The sequence below is a fragment of the Cariama cristata genome, unplaced genomic scaffold, assembly GCF_000690535.1.
Source record: "Cariama cristata isolate BGI_N322 unplaced genomic scaffold, ASM69053v1 scaffold14777, whole genome shotgun sequence".
In the NCBI taxonomy this organism is placed as follows: domain Eukaryota; kingdom Metazoa; phylum Chordata; class Aves; order Cariamiformes; family Cariamidae; genus Cariama; species Cariama cristata.
In genome coordinates, this window is record NW_009625067.1 from 4,224 (window position 1) to 21,907 (window position 17,684).

The 17,684-nt window shown below is 47.1% G+C and overlaps 1 protein-coding gene across 1 annotated transcript in view; it reads right to left on the reverse strand.

The window, feature by feature from the left end:
• Positions 1–5,563: 5,563 nt before the first annotated feature.
• The window catches only part of EPB41 (erythrocyte membrane protein band 4.1), a 47,349-nt gene continuing 35,228 nt past the window's right edge, over positions 5,564–17,684 (reverse strand). The window contains exons 15-19 of the mRNA XM_009703467.1: positions 10,097–10,225; positions 8,211–8,312; positions 7,668–7,748; positions 6,698–6,805; positions 5,564–5,792 (exon numbers count right to left, since the gene is read on the reverse strand). Of these exons, the coding sequence (XP_009701769.1) occupies positions 6,707–6,805; positions 7,668–7,748; positions 8,211–8,312; positions 10,097–10,225 (411 nt within the window). The 3' untranslated portion in view covers positions 5,564–5,792; positions 6,698–6,706. The remainder of the gene's footprint in view (positions 5,793–6,697; positions 6,806–7,667; positions 7,749–8,210; positions 8,313–10,096; positions 10,226–17,684) is intronic.

Consider the following 17,684-nt stretch of genomic DNA (forward strand, 5'->3'; position numbering starts at 1 on the left):
GACAAGGGGTTTGGGTTGGTTTGGTTTTTTCCCAATTTATTTGCATCTCTCTGGATTGCCATGGTGTTTGTTTACCTAATATTTTCCTTTGCTTGTAGCCAGGCAAAATGTGACAGGGCTCTGGGCTTGGCAGCCTTTGCAGTTTGGGGAAGGGAGGGGAAACTGAGGCACGGGGCTAAAGTGAAGCAATAGGGCTCAGACCCCCCCTCCAGCTGTGAGGGGGGGTTAAAGGCACCCTGTGCTTGGGACACCCAGCCCCGGGGGGCTTTAAGGAAAAGCCTTTCCAATCGTGGTGGTCTCCCGGTTGATGGCCCCAGGGCTCGGTGGCAGAGCGAAGGGCGGTGGCGGTCAGTGTTTGCTGTCCCTGCGCTTGTCCCCTGGGGACAAATTTCCCCGGGACATTTCAGGTGGGGCTCAAATATCCCCTGTGCTGGGGGGGGTGTCCTCGTACCCGCGATGGCAGTGGTCCTGCCCAGCAAAGCATCCCCCATGGGGGCGGATGGGCCATGTAGGACCAGGTCCCCGGTGTCACCCACGTCCCTGCAGGGGCAGCAGGGACGAGCATCAGCCCAGTGTCCCCTTGCCGTAGGGCAGCTCTGGTGCGGAGCTCCCAAGGCGATGGTGTTTTTGCCCGGAGACGCTGCTGGAGTCCGGCACAGCCCGGTCGGCGATGCTCCCCTCCGTATCACCGGTGGAGCGGAGCCGATGCTGAGCCCGGAGCTGTGGGGATGGGCTGGGACCCAGCTCTGCTGTGGGGCAGAGCTTCGAGATGCTCCCTGGGTGATGCTCAATAGTGCAGAGGAGAGGGGGGCAGGTGATGCCTTGGCCAACTGGCTGCTGAGCGGGGGCACTGACACCCCAAAGTACAGCCGAGCAGAAGAATTAAACAATTTCTTGGTTCTTCGTCGTCCAACATGATGTCTTCGGAGCTGCGATTTGTGCCCGGCTGTGGCTCATCACGTTATCTGAAGGAGCCAGGACCTCTGCGAACCCCAGCTCCCCGGGACAGGGTTATTTAAAGTGCGTTTTGGGGTGACCCTAATTGGGTTGGACGAGGCGAGGAGCCCCGGGCTCCCCCGGCCGTGTGCGACAGCCCGTGCTGGCTTGGGGAAATAACGTGGTGTTGGACTCTGCCTCCTTGTTGTAAGAAGTAAATCAAGTTGCTGTGACATGTTACGGAAAAGCAGCTCCAGCCGTGGCCGGTTCCCAACGATCCAGGGCTGATTTCCGCAGCTCCGTTGTAATTTTGGCTTTACAGTACGGTGAGATTTAATACTTTGAGCAGCTGGAAAGCAACCTGGCCAAAGGCGGGTGTCAGTAAGATGCAGTGATTTGTCTCTGGAGCAATTTGAATTAATGTCACTTTTAGCGTGTGAATACACACACACACGCATGAGCGGCAACAGGGTCGTGTAACCCTTCTCTGTCTGTTGGGGAAACTGAGGCACGGGGGGGGTGGTGGTGGTACTGCAGCCAGCCCCAGGGCTGCCCCTCCCCGCAGGGATGCTCTTCCCATTCAGTTCCCAGTCCCTGGCTGCCCTAACTGGGCCAACTGGCTTTTGTTCTCTGTCAGGCTGGTGGCCAAGATGCCCCATCAGCTTTCTCCTCGGTATTTCTGTCTCTCGAAAAGCTGCTGCAGCCAGAAAAAAATGAGACAGGACAAAAAAAAAAACCCACAAAACAAACAGGTTAGCCATCTCCCCTGCTCCAGTTCAATCACATTTGCTCAGGGTGAGGCAGCAGCTGCCGAGCAGAACCCCTCACCTGAGCTCACCTCAAATTCAGTAGCTCGAAGGGAGATGTTAAATCAAGCGATGATGCTTTAGGGAAAAATGTGGGACTCTGGGGCTCCCTTTTTGGCCCTTTCTGGGGGCTTTGGTCCCGCTCGTGAGCTGTTTAAAGCATCTGAAGGCACCACGAGCGCAGGAAAACGCAGCCGGCGGCAGAGCCCAGGGCTGGGGAGAGCTCCAGTGTCCGTGGCACAGCCGGCACCGGCTCTGCCGGGGATGCGCTTGGGAGGCGATGGGTCTGGCTTAGGTTGGAAAAAGCAAATTGTCACGAAGCCAGGCTGGGGAGAGAGACCTGGAGGAGGGTGAGAGGAAGAAAAAAAAGGCTTCAGGGCCAGGGAGACAGTTTTGTTTGAAAATTTATTGAAAAATGCAATACAAGAAGCAATACTGAACACTTACATCTGTCTAAATGCTACAGCAACTTTCCCTTTGATTTACTATGAAAGTCCAAAATAACAGCTTCCATCACTAGATCTATAAAGATTTGCCAATTTTAAAAGTTCCTATTTTTATAAAGAGTGTAAACGGCTAGCCTAGACAATTCACAATTGCCTTAAAAAAATTTTACAAAGCTCCTTCATATTCTCAACTAAATTATTTTATTTTTGTTTTTTTGTTTTTTGTTTTTTTTTTTTACAAGTTTCATCTCTAAGGCTGGGGCACTACCACCTCTTAAGGTAATTGTACAATTAAGAAAAATCAGCAAACCACAGTTTATTAAAACCAGAAATCAGTCAGTCCTTTGCTAACGCATCTGTGTTGGTCAGAGATCGCAACTGGGCAACCCGAGCTGCCGTTCCAGTTTAATGGAGGAGAACATGAGCTCCTTGCCTTCCTTTCTATAAAAACATTCATTCATATATAAATAGCTTCCATATAATGTATATTATACAATCAAGACAGTCTCTGGGTGAATTGGTGGAGTGGGAAGAGCTGGGAACATTCATATAAATAGACCTTACTTAGCTGGCTTGTCCCTGGAAATGACACGGCACGCTAAGAGCCAAGGATTTTAAAAACCCGTCGGAGGTGGAAGGGGTGTGGGCAGCCCCGCCACGGCCCCGGCCGAGGGTGGAAGAAGCTGCTTCTGCTCTTAACTTTTATCTTCTTCCCAGGCTGCCGCTGCTCCCGTCCAGCTCCTGGCCTCGGGCGCTGCACGTCGGGGGCCGTGTCGGCCGGAGAGGGTCAGCAGGGCTGGAAATCCCCCGTGGGGTCAGACAGCAGGGTGATGGCAAAGGTCAGACGAGGCGATAACTTGTTTAAAATACTCAAGGAGAAGCAGGAACTTAGAAGGAGGAAGTGTGAGACTGAACAACCTGGAAACAGCCACCCAAAATCCAGGAAAAGTAAAAATAGGGTTATTCTACGGGCCCTTAAAAAGGGACGTGCGCGGCCACGGTGAGCACATCCTTTGGGAAAGGAACCACCTCTCGTGCCAGCAGGTTTTTCACCGTGGAAATCCCCTGCTCAGGGTGTTTTGTCCCGCTCATTGGGCACAGGACACCCCAACTGAACACCCAGGGCCAAGTTTCAGCCCTGCACCACGCTCCCCTGAATTCTCGTGACAGCCAAGTGCCTTTAAGTGCTATGGACAAACGTAATTTTTCACGCTGGCTTTGTCTGGTGAAGCTCAGAAATCCTCTTAATGACTACGCGGTGTGCCTGTTTTCACTCCTCAGGTAGCTGCTACAGGGTGAGAAGGAAGGACTGAGTGGCAAAAAGCTAAATTCCCAGAAAAGGGCCATTGCCAGAGGGATGCTCAGCACGATGGGCGTTCAAGGCAAGCATTGCCCAACCAAGCTGAGGAGGACAGCAGGGACACAGACCTGTTAAAGGATCTGCCTTGCAGCATAAGGAAGGAAAGGGCTGTTCAGACATAAATAGGAAGACTTAATCTCTGTACTACAGCTGTGGAGCCCAGGACTCCCCAAATCCCCCGAGGAGGATGCCCGGTACCCAGCGGAAGGCAGAGCATCACAGGAGGGGACCACGCACCCAGAGCAGCCTGAGAAGCAGCTACCGGCATGGGAAGGCTGGAGGCCGAGAAGGACCTGTGGCCAGCAAGGCTCAAAGAAAGCAAAAATCCAGCAGCTCCAGCATTTTCGGCATAGTCTCCAATCAATACTGACAGCTTAATTAATTAAAATTGCACCTGAATCTGAGAAGCTACACTAGCCCCAGTGTAGTTCGAAGGCTGTCTGCAGCTAAACAGCAAGTTGTTGCAGCCTGAGCTAAATCCAGTGACTTCTGAAACACTTTATTCAAATTTAAAATAGCAGAGAGCTTTTTTTTATTGCCATTTTCTTCCCATCCTCAACTGAGGAGCAGCAGCAGAGCACTCCATGCCCTCAACTACCAATGTGCCACACTATATATATTTAAAAAAAAAAAAAAATCTCAACCTCAAAGTGTACTAAAGTGTTCACAAGTGTCTGGGCAGACTCTTTCCAAAGCTTATTTTTTTGTTTTTCTTTTTAAATTTAAATGCTGGAAGGAGAAACCAGGGCATGATTAGAACATTGCCACAAAGCTCAGAAAGCAGCAGCAGGAGCTCAGCCCCCGGTGCTGCGGAGGGAAGCACATCCAGCCCCAGAAAAGGGGTTTTCTGGCCATGACCACCACGCTGGCGATGGCCCCAGTGGTCTGTAAGCTCAGCCTAAAAATGCAGACACTAACCCTGGGATTTCGTTCCAGCAAGGCGGTCACAAAGCCAAACGAAGTGCAGCCCCTTGAGCCAGCGTGGAAGAGGGGCTGGCAGCACTTTCCACGGGGTTTGGCTCTATCACGACCAGCAACACCTGACACCTCTTAAGGTTTCTTGTTCAGCCTCTCCAAATACAGCTTACAGGCCTAGGAAGGATTGTCTAAAGGATTTAAAATTAAATGATAGTAGGATATATGCCCTGGTATACGGGTAATGTGTTTAACTTTAAAGAGCACTGTGAGGAGAGGGGGAAAGAAAAAAACAACCCATGACTTACAAAAAAAACCCCAAACCCCCTAATTTAAAAATCATGAACACAAACAACTGAAAAACTATGACACTGAAAAAAAAAAATCAGTTACTGTGAATGCTGCATAAGCCTACCTTAATAGCATTCAGAGTCCAAACACCTTAAACGCACGCTTCTAAGGGCTTTTTAATTTAATGGCATCTAGAAAACACAAACAGGTAGGTAGCACTCGGCAGAGACACACAGGAGGAAGGCGAGATGCTATCACAGTCCTCTTAAAGCTCTAAAATTCACAGTATAAGATACTTGAAGCAACTTTCAGTATTCCTTAAATCTAGTCAACTATTAAGATGTGTGCATAGGCTACACCACAAAACCCTACTGTGTTCACACATCGGGGGCCTGAAACCCAACGGGGAGAAAACTCGGAGCAAAGGCAGCAGCTCTGCACGCCCAGATATCGCGGCTGGAGTCTCAAGCTCCCTAGAACTAAAAAAAAAAAAATAAAAAAATCAAGAGGCAATCGGAAATGCTGCACAAAACTGAAGTCTGACTTTTTTTAAACTGACTCTCCCGGCAGAAGGACCCATGGCTTTTTGAAGGTGCATACGGATCCCGCATTGGAGTATGCACAGATGGGGTTTATCTCCGTTATCCCTGATGAGGCGGGGGGAATACAACTTAAAAGAGCGACCCTTTGAGCCCTGTGAGGTGTGTTGGGGTCTGTATCTGAAGAGGCTATGCGTGAAAGGGAATGAAAAATTGAAAACCTGTAAAAAATATTCAGTACAGTTAGAAATATGGCATACTTTTGTCACAATATATAAAAAAAAAAAAAAAAAAACAAACCAAAAAAACCCTATATCCAATAGGATCCAGTGGAGTCTGGAAAATCCCAAGTAAAATGGCAAAGCGCAACTCCTACTAAATGACATGAATGTCTCTGAGTGTCAAGTCTTGTAAATCCGAGGTCTTTGTGCTGCAGGTAGTTTCTTGGTAGTTTTGCTGGGTTTCTTTTTCCTGGTGTTGTGTCTGGCAGGAACGCTTCCTAGAAAGGCAGAAACAGGGTAAGTTATAGCTACCGACAGCCGGCTTTCCGGGAAAGAGAGGAACCTGCTTCCCTGAAGCAGCTGGAGAACGGAAAGCAGAAGGTGAGTTACCATCAACGGCAGGGGTGAATTCAGGCTCAGAGCCATCGCCAGGCACCTGCTACAAACACCACCCTGCTCCCACCCCTGAAGGACTACATTTTAAGAGCTGCAAGTCCAGGAACCCTTAGGAAACCTGTGCCATTTTTATTTAGCTTTGGAGAGTTCAAAAGCTCAACCACAACATCTGTTAAACCATGCTGTCTCTCCTCTCGCCTAATTTGTTCTTGTTCCACCTCCCAAATCTCGGCAAGTACCAGCTTTGTTGGGATGAGGCAGGACACAAGCAGGGCAGCGCATGGCACCGACTTGGGCATCACCGGCGTGGGGCAGGATGGGCTTTACAGCACTGATGCACAGGCAGAGATCCTGGATTTCTCAAGCACCTCCTTCCCAAAATCAACAAAACTGCAGGAAAGGGATCTTTCCAGGCAAGTCAGGAGCTTGGGGTCCAGCTCCAGGATTACCTGGCACTGATGTGGGCAGGGATCTATGTGAAACCTTTAGCTCAGCTCAACCTGGTGCATCGCAGGTGTTTGGTAAGGCAAAACAGCCTCATCACAGGAGCCATGTAGCTTGTTTCAGGCAATTCTGGCTCACTTCCACAGCAGCATTACTCTGTATTTATGACTGCTTCATCAGCCTTCAATGATTTAATAGGAACAGCCCGAGCAGGACTCATCAGCTAACCATAATAATTTTACCTAAACTTTGACCATATTTAGCCAAACCTCACTTGCACGGAGATCAAGCCCCCTGCCCTGGGGGGAAAGCAGCACCCGTGTACGTGGTTCTCCTTACTTACACAGCATTGCTACTCCTCTGCGATCTCGGTCTCCTGGTGCACGACCACTTTGGTCACCGACATGTCCGGGTGCTGCTCCTTTGCTGCTTTTATCGCCTGCGCGAGAACCTGAAAGAGAGCACATTTCAGGGCATGCCACCGACGGTCCTCGGGGGGACAAGAGACTATTTTTAATTCTGGGGAGAGAAAAAGAGAAGTGAATCCACTTCAGCTGCGCAGCTTGGTGACTTGTGGTGGCATTAGATTGTTTCTGAAAGGAAAAACTGTTTTCTAAGAATACACCACATCTCTCCACTGCCCCATGGTAGAAGATGGATGAGAGCAACGAAGCAAACCCTGTTTATTTCTTCCAGCAAGTGTGATGAGCACATTTCAGACATCTTCTCAGACATTTTCTGTTGGAATTAATAAACTAGTTCTTGTCGTACGAATATTCTCCAGCCCCACGATACTTGCAGCTAAAATTAAATTCAAGGTATAATTCTCTGATGACAAAATCATCACTTCCAACACACGCTACAGGCCAATGAGGCTGACTCATCGGAAAGGTTTCATATAAAGCCGATGAGATTTAATGCAGGTGCCAAGTGCTATGAAAAGACTTCTGGCACTATACGTCAGCAATAGCGCTTCAAAGTTATGAGAAAATTAATGCAGATCATCCAGTTGTCAAGGAAAACTTTTAGTTCACTTTTTTGTGGACTTTTTTTAAAAACTGCATTTGTCCAAAACAATTCTGCAATGAAAACTTTGCTGCCAACACCAGTTTCAGAAGAGAATTAAGCTTTGCTGGCCCAGCTATACAGCTGCAAAAGGAATCTATTACTGAAATCAGTTTTGAAGTTTTATTTCTACCCCCATAAAATTTCCCTAGGTTGTTTTCTGGTGAAGTTGTCTTCAGAAAGGCAGTCTGACTGTCTAATTCGTGCCAGCTCTGAGAAACTCTTTCGGACCGCATCCAAGCTCCTACCTGGTCGTGGTCTACATCTGCATCTCCTGTGATGACAATCCTCTTTTCAATCCGCGTCTCTGAAATGCCACCTTTTACAGTCTAGTACAAAAGGAAAAACTACTGTTAGTCTAGAAGTGAGAAGGAATTCGAGTGCACTGGGGCTGCCTGTCCAAAGACGGTATCCAAAAATAGCATCACCAAATACTGCCGTCATAGCACGGTATCAGAATCACAGGGGAAAACTGCTGCTGCTCAAAGAAAAACTGTCAAATATTCATTTTCTTATAACTGAGCCAGGGAAGAGCTTTGACTCATGGTACAGTTCTTTCCTGTTGTCCCACAGGACAGTCAGAGCCCATGTCCACAAACTCCACCACAATTAATGCGTCATCTACAGTCTTCATTCAACACAGGCAAACCTGGGACCCTCGTGCTTTGTTTCGGGTATTAATCACATTTTTTGAAAGGAACTTACAAAAGCCGCCTTTTTTTACTTATTCAACTCTGCCCATCTCTCTATCATGTTGTTGTCGTTGTTTTATCGTGTTCCCATGCTGTTACCTTTGTGATCTGGGTGGTGGTGGTGCTGCTGGTGGTTTCCGAAGTGATGGTCTGAGCAGTCAGCAGGATGCCAGGGTCTAAATCTCCATTGCCACCATCTGTCTGTGGGACAGAAGAACAGGCCATCAGTCTCTGCGGGCAGTGGGGACAGAAGCAGGGTCCCCACATCAACAGAGCAGGATGCAATCCGAGGACAGAAACTCCTCTCCACCGTGGACCGCCGGACAGAGCGAGCCGATCTGCAGCTGGCTGAGCTGCACCCAGCTGCACAAGGACTGCGCAGGTCTCTGAAGGCTCAGCACAAAGCCCCTGGACTTTAAGGCTGGAAAAGCACAGAAGATCCCATGGAATCACCTAGGGAGAATCTCTGACACCCCTCAGACCAGGTGGGCTGGGATATACCCAAATCTGGGTGCACTGTTGGCCCTGCAATGCCGGTCCACACCAAGCTTCATGCTTGGACCACGAAGGGAGACCAAAGCAGACACCTATCCCGAATTACACCTGCCTGGATCCACGGAGATCCACAAAGCCAGCGAGCTCAGCCTGATACAGGAGGTACTTGTTAGCCTTCCTCCCTCCCGACAACACCTTGCACATCGCTCGCTTTAAACTCCGCACAAGCAATGAAAGTCCAGATACTTGCTGAACTAGGAACGACTTCTTTTACAGCTGGTTACTTGGTTCCCATCCTGCACGGCTCAATATTTCAAGGTCTGCCGAAAAACCTAAAGTTATCCTTGCCAACTCATCCTGGCCGTGTCTCCCTTACGGCGCAGCATCCCCAGCACGGCCGTGGGACGATCTCTGGAGTTACCACAAGGTGGGACCATCTTCCACGGACTGGAAGAAATCTCAGGGCACATCACAAGCCGGCACATGCATGGCCAACTTCTCCCAGCCCTGCAGACGCACTTTTCCTTTTCATTTCCCAGTTAGAAATGGTAACAGCAGTAACCAGAGCAAAACTGCTCTATTCGCTCGCTGAGAAACAGGGTGATGCTCACCACCGCCTGGTGCAGGGATGTCTGAATGCCCCCTCTACTCCTGCAATCGAGGAGGATGCTGAACAGCCAATGGCATTCCTCGGGAATCCCAAATTATACACATTATACATCCATTGGGAATCCCAAATTATACAAATTATACATTCCTCGGGAATCCCAAATTATACAAGCATGGTCCATGGGATACCCGCACCCGAACCTACATCCCATGATCACTACACTCCAACCATAGAGCAGGGGCTGCTTCTAACAACCACAGTTACAGCAAACCCAAGCTAACTTAGGCTACAAATTCTCAAATACATCAATAAAACCTATTTTAGATTGAGGATTAATTTTAACCTCAGCAATGAAACCATACCTGCATACATTGGTATTGCTCCATGAACATTTTGAGTTTCCAATCACCAGATACCCACTCTGGTTGCATTTTATAGAAAACTTTTGGTTTTCAACACCTGTTTCAAGGTTGAAACCTAAACGACAATCCAATAATTTACAAACCAAGCTCTGAAGAGGAATAAACAGAAAGGAGAGCCGGGGAAAACAAAACAAGGCATCTCTTGCAGAAAAAAGGCCAACTCGGGTTAACTCCACACAGTCAAATCTACATCCCGAAGCCACCAGTGGCTGAAGATAATTTCTGTTCACACGCACATCTTGAAAAAATAATTACTCTTCAGGGACAGTAGAAACACTGGCCCTCTAAAAATATCAGATGCACCTGGAAATAGTGTCCACAGCATCAGTTACTGTCTGTGCTGTGACTCAGACGCTTGGAGAAAGGCAGGTGCTGCTGTCTCAGCCAGAGGATTCGGAAACAAAACGCTTCCTTGAGTTTAATTAAGCCCCTGGAAAATTAATCAGAACACACCTTACCTGTGCAGCTTCGTAGGTGATGGTCTTTGTCTCTGTGTGGACGATGGGGACTTCTTTCGTGGGAATTTCGCTTTTGACGGCGCTGGACACGTCAGAGATGGTGACCGTCTGTGTCTTCACTAGCGGTGGCTGTGAGACAGGGTTAAAAACATCTCCGTAAAGACCCAGTTAGCATTTCCATATCGTGACCGCGCTTGCTAGCAAATGTTCTGACACTGATCTGATAAAAGCACTGTGGGAACCAAGGTCAGGCTGGAAATCTTTGGTTTTAAGCCTCCGGTAGGACACGCTGCTCAGAGGGCAGAGATCACGCGTGAGGATTAAACAGACAGAAAAATCCTCCAGACCTTCCCCAACACCGTGCCCTCAGGACAGCCCACGCGAGGCATCATGGCTTTAACCGGTGTGTCACAATACCACAAAGAAACCGTTCTCCACTAATTATTGACTTTCTAATTACTAGAAGCTCATCGCCAGCTGCCAGGAAAAGATGACCCTCATGTACCGATGACAATGTCAAAGATTAACACAAACTCTGGGCAAAGGAAGACCGGATCACAGGTGAGAAGCTTTATCCTGACTGCAAGTGAAACACTGTATTATTAAAAATCCTCCTCAGATCCTAGGTCTTTAACTTTTATTAAATCAATGTCAGACAAAAGAGAAACATAACATCTCGAAAGACAAACGCGGGGGCCAGGGGGGGAAGAGAAATCAGTTGTTCCACCACCTGATAATTATCCAGAAGACAGAGTTAGTTCAGACCCACAGTGTTTTCCCACAAGGCTCGATTTCTGCTCACCGTCCCCAAACCTGACAGATGCCACCGTGATTGTTAGCAGGGGAAGCGGGCATCTATTTAACCATAAGCAATTAATATCAACACTGAAGCAGGCAAAAATACCTCCCATGGTGGGGAGTAGAAAGGGGACATCAAAGCCCACATTCATGATGTAAAAGCACGTTTGACAGCGCTTCAAATTTGCTCTGCTGCGCTAAGGCTCGGCCTCCGGTACAGCAGGAGATGGCAAAAACCTTCAGGAACTAAAATGACATGCCTTTGGAGTCTAAATATTTCCCTTTTGGGGGATGCAACAGGATGCTTTGATCAAAGAAAAGCAAAGGGCAATTGTATTTAATGCAAAGATATAAATTGAGAGGGGCTTGTGTGCGCTGACTGGGGGAGATTAACCGGCTAATTAGCTCCAAGCACGAGTCCAAGCCAAGCAAACACAACTCCTCTCTGGGTCCGTGGCATCTGCTTGCTGCAGTGTTTGGGTCCCCACTCCAAAGCCAGCCGGGGGGATGTGGGGGGAGCAGGCGCTGGGGCTCACTACCTGGAAGCAGCGAATGACTGCCGGCAGCCCGTTATTAACATCTGAGTCGTGACACTCGCCATTGAGCTTTCTAAAGGCAAATCTGTCTTCGCCATCCTCTGCCACCTCCTCCTCCTCCCCCTCTCCTCCCCAGGGCTGCCGGGGAGGTACGGCAGGGCTGGTGCGGGGCTCCAGCTCAGCGAGCTCCGAGTCCTTCTCCACATCCGCACAAAGCCCCTTTCCACATCTCAGGTCCTCCTCGCTCCTGGGGAGGCTGGGAGCTGCCTCCTCCTCCTCCTCCTCGCTGCTTAGGGAGGAAGCACCAAAGTCACGGCTGGGAGAAGGCTCTGAGGTGGGTGGCACTGGGGTCTCACTAAAAGCTACCGACTGCTTTGAGCCCTCCCGCGCAAAGCCAGTGTTAACACTGCTCCTCTCTGGCACTGCAGCCTCATCCTCTCTGGCGAGAAAGTCACTCATTCTCTAAAAAGAAACGAATACACAAAAAAAGGCCAGAGAGAGAGAGAGAGAGAGAAAGAGAGCGTTAGGGAGAACAGGAGGTCAGGAAGCATAAAGGCAAAACATCGGTTTCTTATAATGCATCGCATCTCCAGTAATGCATGCAACAGCGGTGGGTTTGGACACTCAAAAGCTTGAAAGCCTTTGCGCTATGCGATGTATCCAGTGCATTTACTGACACGGCCTTCCTGGTACATTAATAATCCACCCTCCTAAAGTTGAAGGAATTAATGAAAACATCTCTCTGCACCTAAAGGAAGAGCACTTTTTTTGCCCAGTTTGGAAGCAGGAATAATTTCAGTGTAGCAAATGGGGACTTGCGCACATCCAAAATCACATCTGCAGCAAAACCCACCGACTACACCAAAACCGTACCCCAATTCTGCTTTTAACTTCTTGAAATATTTCATGCTGTGTTTTAAGTTGCAGGTGGAGGTTAAAAGAATAGCCTGGAATTACTGTGCACAATAACCCATCAAGCCTGTGCTTTGCTCTTTTCCTCTACCCTGGGAACGCTTACACCTCCGAGCACCCTCTTTTGCTGTTGCCGTCTCCAGGATAACTAACACAGATTTGTCATTATGGCATTGGTAAAATTATTGTAAGAATATCTACAAGTTAGTCTTGAAATCAACTGCTTCAGCTCCCAAGAGGCTCCTGAACTGGCGATGCAGCCTGGGCATTTGAAAGAATTTGTACTAGTTCTTTGAGGTAAACCGGTTCAATTAACTCAGCACAAAACTTTTCAGCTGAGGAATAAAGAAATGTGGCTTTAAGCTGGAAAGCCAGATGTTCAACGCTGACGTGTGCTGACCCCCTTGCCGCCGAGCCCGCAGTTCAGTTTATTGCTCAACAAGCTGCGCTGGACCATTTATTCGGGACTACCGAAATATTTGTAACATACTTTATCCCCAAAGCAGATGGCGCGTGGAAACCTTCGCAGTAGCTAAACCTCCTGAAGGTACGACATAATTGGCGTTTGTGACGGTGCACGGGAGAGAAGACACGTAATGAAGCAACTCAGCCCTCCGAGAAGCAAGCGAGCACGTCTAGAGCATCCGAGATACTTGGGAAGAGCATGCCAAGCCAGAGGGTTTAACTAAGGCTGGTGCTATTCTGCTCTCCGTTCAGCTCGTTAGCAAAGTCTCAGTTAGGTCTTCTCACATCTCTGGGAGCCCTCTAGCAAGGAGGGAAGCAACAGTGACAGAAGAGTTAAAACACGAACAAGACAGAAAGCTTCAGCAAAAATCAGCCCAAACGCCCAAGCGATGAATATTTGAGAGGCACGGAGAAGCAGCACTTCAGTCACCAGCGGTGAATGATGGCTACAGCCCTGCCCTGTGCTAGAAATTGTGTTTCTCTCATTATTGGCATGGAAAGTCGCCTTCAAGGAAGGGCAGAATAAGCAGTTACGGGCACCTACAGTTTTACGCTTTATGGAAGTTGTCACATCATCCAGCATCAGGGAATAAGGAGGGAAAGAACCCAGAGAGATGCTGCTAATCATCGCCATGACTATTTCTTCTCAGTAATTAACCTCACGGTTGATTTCCAGTGACTTTCTATAAAAACAGCCACATATCTGTTCATCCAAAAACGGTAATTAAATTTTCATAAAAGCACGGCAAGTCCATTTTGTCAACTGTTATTCTGATTTTGGTGGTGGCATTCAGATGAACAGAAACTGTTGCTTCACTTTCTATTAAGAAGATGCTCTGGGCAACCAAAAATCTGCAATTTGTGCTTAAAATGTGAGGTCTGAAGCCTGTGGGTTATCCGGTACAATGCATTTTCTGTACACCGAAGGCTTTTGCCCCGATTCACCTCCTCTAACGGCACAGTTAGTATGTTAAGAATAGGAGCTGCTTTACGTGGGAACAAATAGATGCTTATTTTAATACCATTTCACGAAAGGATTCTTCCACCATTCCTCCCGGGTATTTTTCAGTTCCCTGCTTCTTTATGTTGCAGACGGATTACCTGTAAGGTTTCTATCCATTAGGATTTCCAGCCTCTTGGGGTATTGCTTAGGAAAATGCATTTAATAGGAGTGCAGGGACAGCGATCAGCACTGTGACGATCAGGTCAGACCGCACACATATTTCTGACCGAAAACCACTTCCATATGTGCTCCTCCAAAGGTATATCCAGATCCCATCCTCATTTTACCTAACGCAAGATACTACGCTGCAATATTTCACAAAACAGAATAGGAATGGAGGTTGTCAGTTTTGAACGCCCATGTCTTCATCTTGTTTTAAAACCTGAATTTATATACTGCTAATATACTGATCTTTCCTTAATTATATATGCTAAAGCTTGCAAATTAATCACGGGATCTTGAGAAGACACAGTACATCTGGGGTTTAATGGAAAATGCCTTCGGAGCAAGATCTCCTTACGTACCAGTTGGGGTCCTACTCGACCAAGAGGAAGAATCACAGATAAAACAAAGCAGATTAAACAGCTACACAAACGCAGATCTATTTAAGAGACAAACATTTGTATACAGTCAAAACAACTTCCCGGCTCCCTTTTGTATACAGAAAAAAAAAATAAAATTGCATTTTGGAAGTATCTTCTATGGTAGAAGCATAAAGGAAGGGAAAAGCTTAAATGTAGCCTGTGGCGTACATACACTGGTCATCAGTAGAGCAAAGTGCAGCAAGAAACATGCAAGCTATAAAGACAGAATGAAATCCTGATAAGATCAACTGATCAGAAGCAGTTTTTTTCTTGCCTGCCTATTCCACTGGTAAGAAGAGAGACTAATGGAACGGTATTTGTTTCTACAGAAAATTATCTATTTACACACACTTTAAAAAAAAAAAAATACAACTATGTTCCTATATTTAAAACCGCAGTTTGCATGTCTAGAAAATATTATGTTTTTATTAAAAAAAAAAAACAACCAACAAACAGTAAACAAAAAACACCCCCCCTGGGAATTTGAGCATCTGTTACAAATTCTGATCTTATCAAGATTTATTTTAATTGGCAAATGCAAACGCATTCCTATTTTCAAGGCTGAGATTTGCAGAGTCCCAAGCTCTCCTTGAGCCCCACGAAACCTGAGAGTGCCTGGGCTGCAAACTCCTCACTTCCAGAGACACAGAACCAAACCAGCGGCGCCTGCATCAAGCACGAAGCAGACTATTCGCACAAGCCATACACAGTGTAAAGAAAAATACAGGACAGGATGCAATGCCCCAGAAGAAACAAATCGAACCAGACACGAATGCAACTCAAACGTTGCCCGGCTAAGTACAGATCTTTGTGCACCTGATGCCGACAAATACCGAGAAGACAGCTTAAGCGTTACAGTGTAGTGACACACAATAATTCAGACTGGGGATAAATTAATAACAGGCTTAATTAACACAGCTGATACCAGCAACCAAAAGGATTTTCTTCTCTTAGAAAGTGGGTTTGTATCAATTTGTTTGCATGTATTTTTTCCCGAACCTGCTATTTTTGGATCAGGATACATCCGTACAAACCAGCTGCCCTGCGCTGCCAGAGCGGATGCCTGTTTTCTGCAGCCCGGGCAGGCATGCTGCTGCCTCTCTTCCCTGAAATACTCCGTTATCCTCATCCCAAACCAGATTCCTGGCCTGCAAGAAACTTAAGGAGTGCTAAAACGATGTCAACCTGCCAGTTATCACAGACATTCGATAAAAATTGATAAAACCATGAAATTACAGCGCACAGTAACTCCCTACGACCACCATACGAAATGCTATAAATTCCAGCTAGTTAGTACTTCCCAGGCCCCTTCTTTTCCAGTACGGCATTGCAGTCGTTAACAGTGGTGCGTGTTATTAGGTTATCCCCAAACAAGTATCCACAGAAGCTAACAGGCTTGGTGTGACCGTCTACAGATGCACAAGTAGATGATGTTGCTTTTGCAGCGAACCACACTCACCAGTGAGAACTCCCGGATCAAATGATGCTCAATCTCACGGCTGTCAAAGCGCTTGGGTAAAAAGGTATTAGAAAGCAGAAAACAAAGAGATCCTTATTTTACAATACCTGCCATGCCTTACAGAACTGCTTTGCCTTAAAGACAGAAGTTAAAAAGTTTAGAAGCCGCTCAACAAACCCTGGCATTTGAAAATGATGGCCATTACCTATGGATTTTGCATTTTTGGATGGATTTTTTTAATTGCCATTGATCTGATCACAACATCCTGACCAGCCTAGTCAGGCAACAGAAGGGTAAAAGTGAATTTGACCAAAGTTAAAAGTAAGGCTAGAAAATACACAGCATGCTACACGCTTAAAAAGATTAAATTGCTGTCATCGACAAGAATCCCAGGACATGACACGATACACAGCAGCCACCTCCAATCCACTGCATCAACTACTTGGCAACAGGAAACAACCTCAAGATCAACATTTAAATTATTAAAATAATCACTAAAATATGATTCCTTTCCCCATGCACCCTGATCCCCTTCCCATCTCTTTTTGGGGAGCAGGCACCCTTGGATGAGGGGCTTCTTATTCCAAATCCCCTCTGCAGAGAAAAAACTGCTAGTGGTACTGCAAAAACTGCCTCTGGTTTAGTGTAGCGGCAGGAGGTGAAGAGAGCAGGGATACCATCAAGGTTTATAACTGACATAAATTTTGTGCTGCTGCATTTTGTTCCCTTCATTTCACAAATAAAGTTATAGCTCTGCTCTGGTGCCAGGCTCATCCAGGAGAGCAGCAGCACGAGCCTCGTGCTGCCCCATCGCAGCCAAATTTGCTTTCCTGTGATCGCTCGTGACAGCACAGAATGAGCCAGTTTATCCAAAAGTACATAATCTCACAAAAGAAAAGTTGGGAGTTAAAATTAAAAATTACTCTTCCTACAGCCTCTAGACACAACTTCAGGCAGCTTCAACCAGCTAAAACCCAACCAGAGGCTTGCATTGTATTACCAAGCAGAGAAATGGTGGTTAATTAGGAACGTCATCTCTTCGCTTACAAAAACAGAAGGGAGCATTTTTGTCCTCAGATTAATCCCACGTGCGGGGCAGAGGCTCTCGCAGTTGCATTGCGCAGGACTTACAACACTTCTGCTCTCAGGACAACTTTCTGCAAGTGATTTTTCCTACCGTTCAGTCTCAGAAGCAAAGAGGGAGAACGTGTTAGTGTTACATTAAGTATTTGGCGAAGGGCTGAACCTTTTGACCCCTCTGAAAAACAAAGCCTTTCTTAAACCAAGCCGGATTTAATCCTCAATTGAATTATTCTGGCTGGTTTGAGAGCACGCATCGCTTACAGCTGCAGCCTTGCGTGTCCCCTCTTGCCAGGGGCACAAAACCCAAACCAGAGAGCGTCCAGCAGACCCAACACCCTGAACGCAACCGGTAATGACCTGGGCTCTGACGGCTCCTGGTTTGAGAAGGCAATACTGAGGGTTCTGTCCAAGGAAGTCGTTAACACAGGTCGTATATAGCTCTTTTGTTAATAAGCAGTGGAAAGAAGAATCTGATTTGCAGTAACATTTATTAATGATAAATGTACATATTTACAAAGAAAAATCTGAGAAAGAATACAAAACCGAAAAAGTGTTCCAAAAGAGAGCATTTTAGGTAAAAAAGAAAGTGTTTTTAGTCCCCACAAACTGATCCAACACGACCATGTGCCACCGGTAGAAGATCCCAAAGCGCCACAAACCAAGGCTAGTCCTTCCCTCCAGCTTCACCAACCAAGACAGATGCAAGCGGGGACACAAGAGAAACCACCACTGTTCTGTTCTCCAGTGT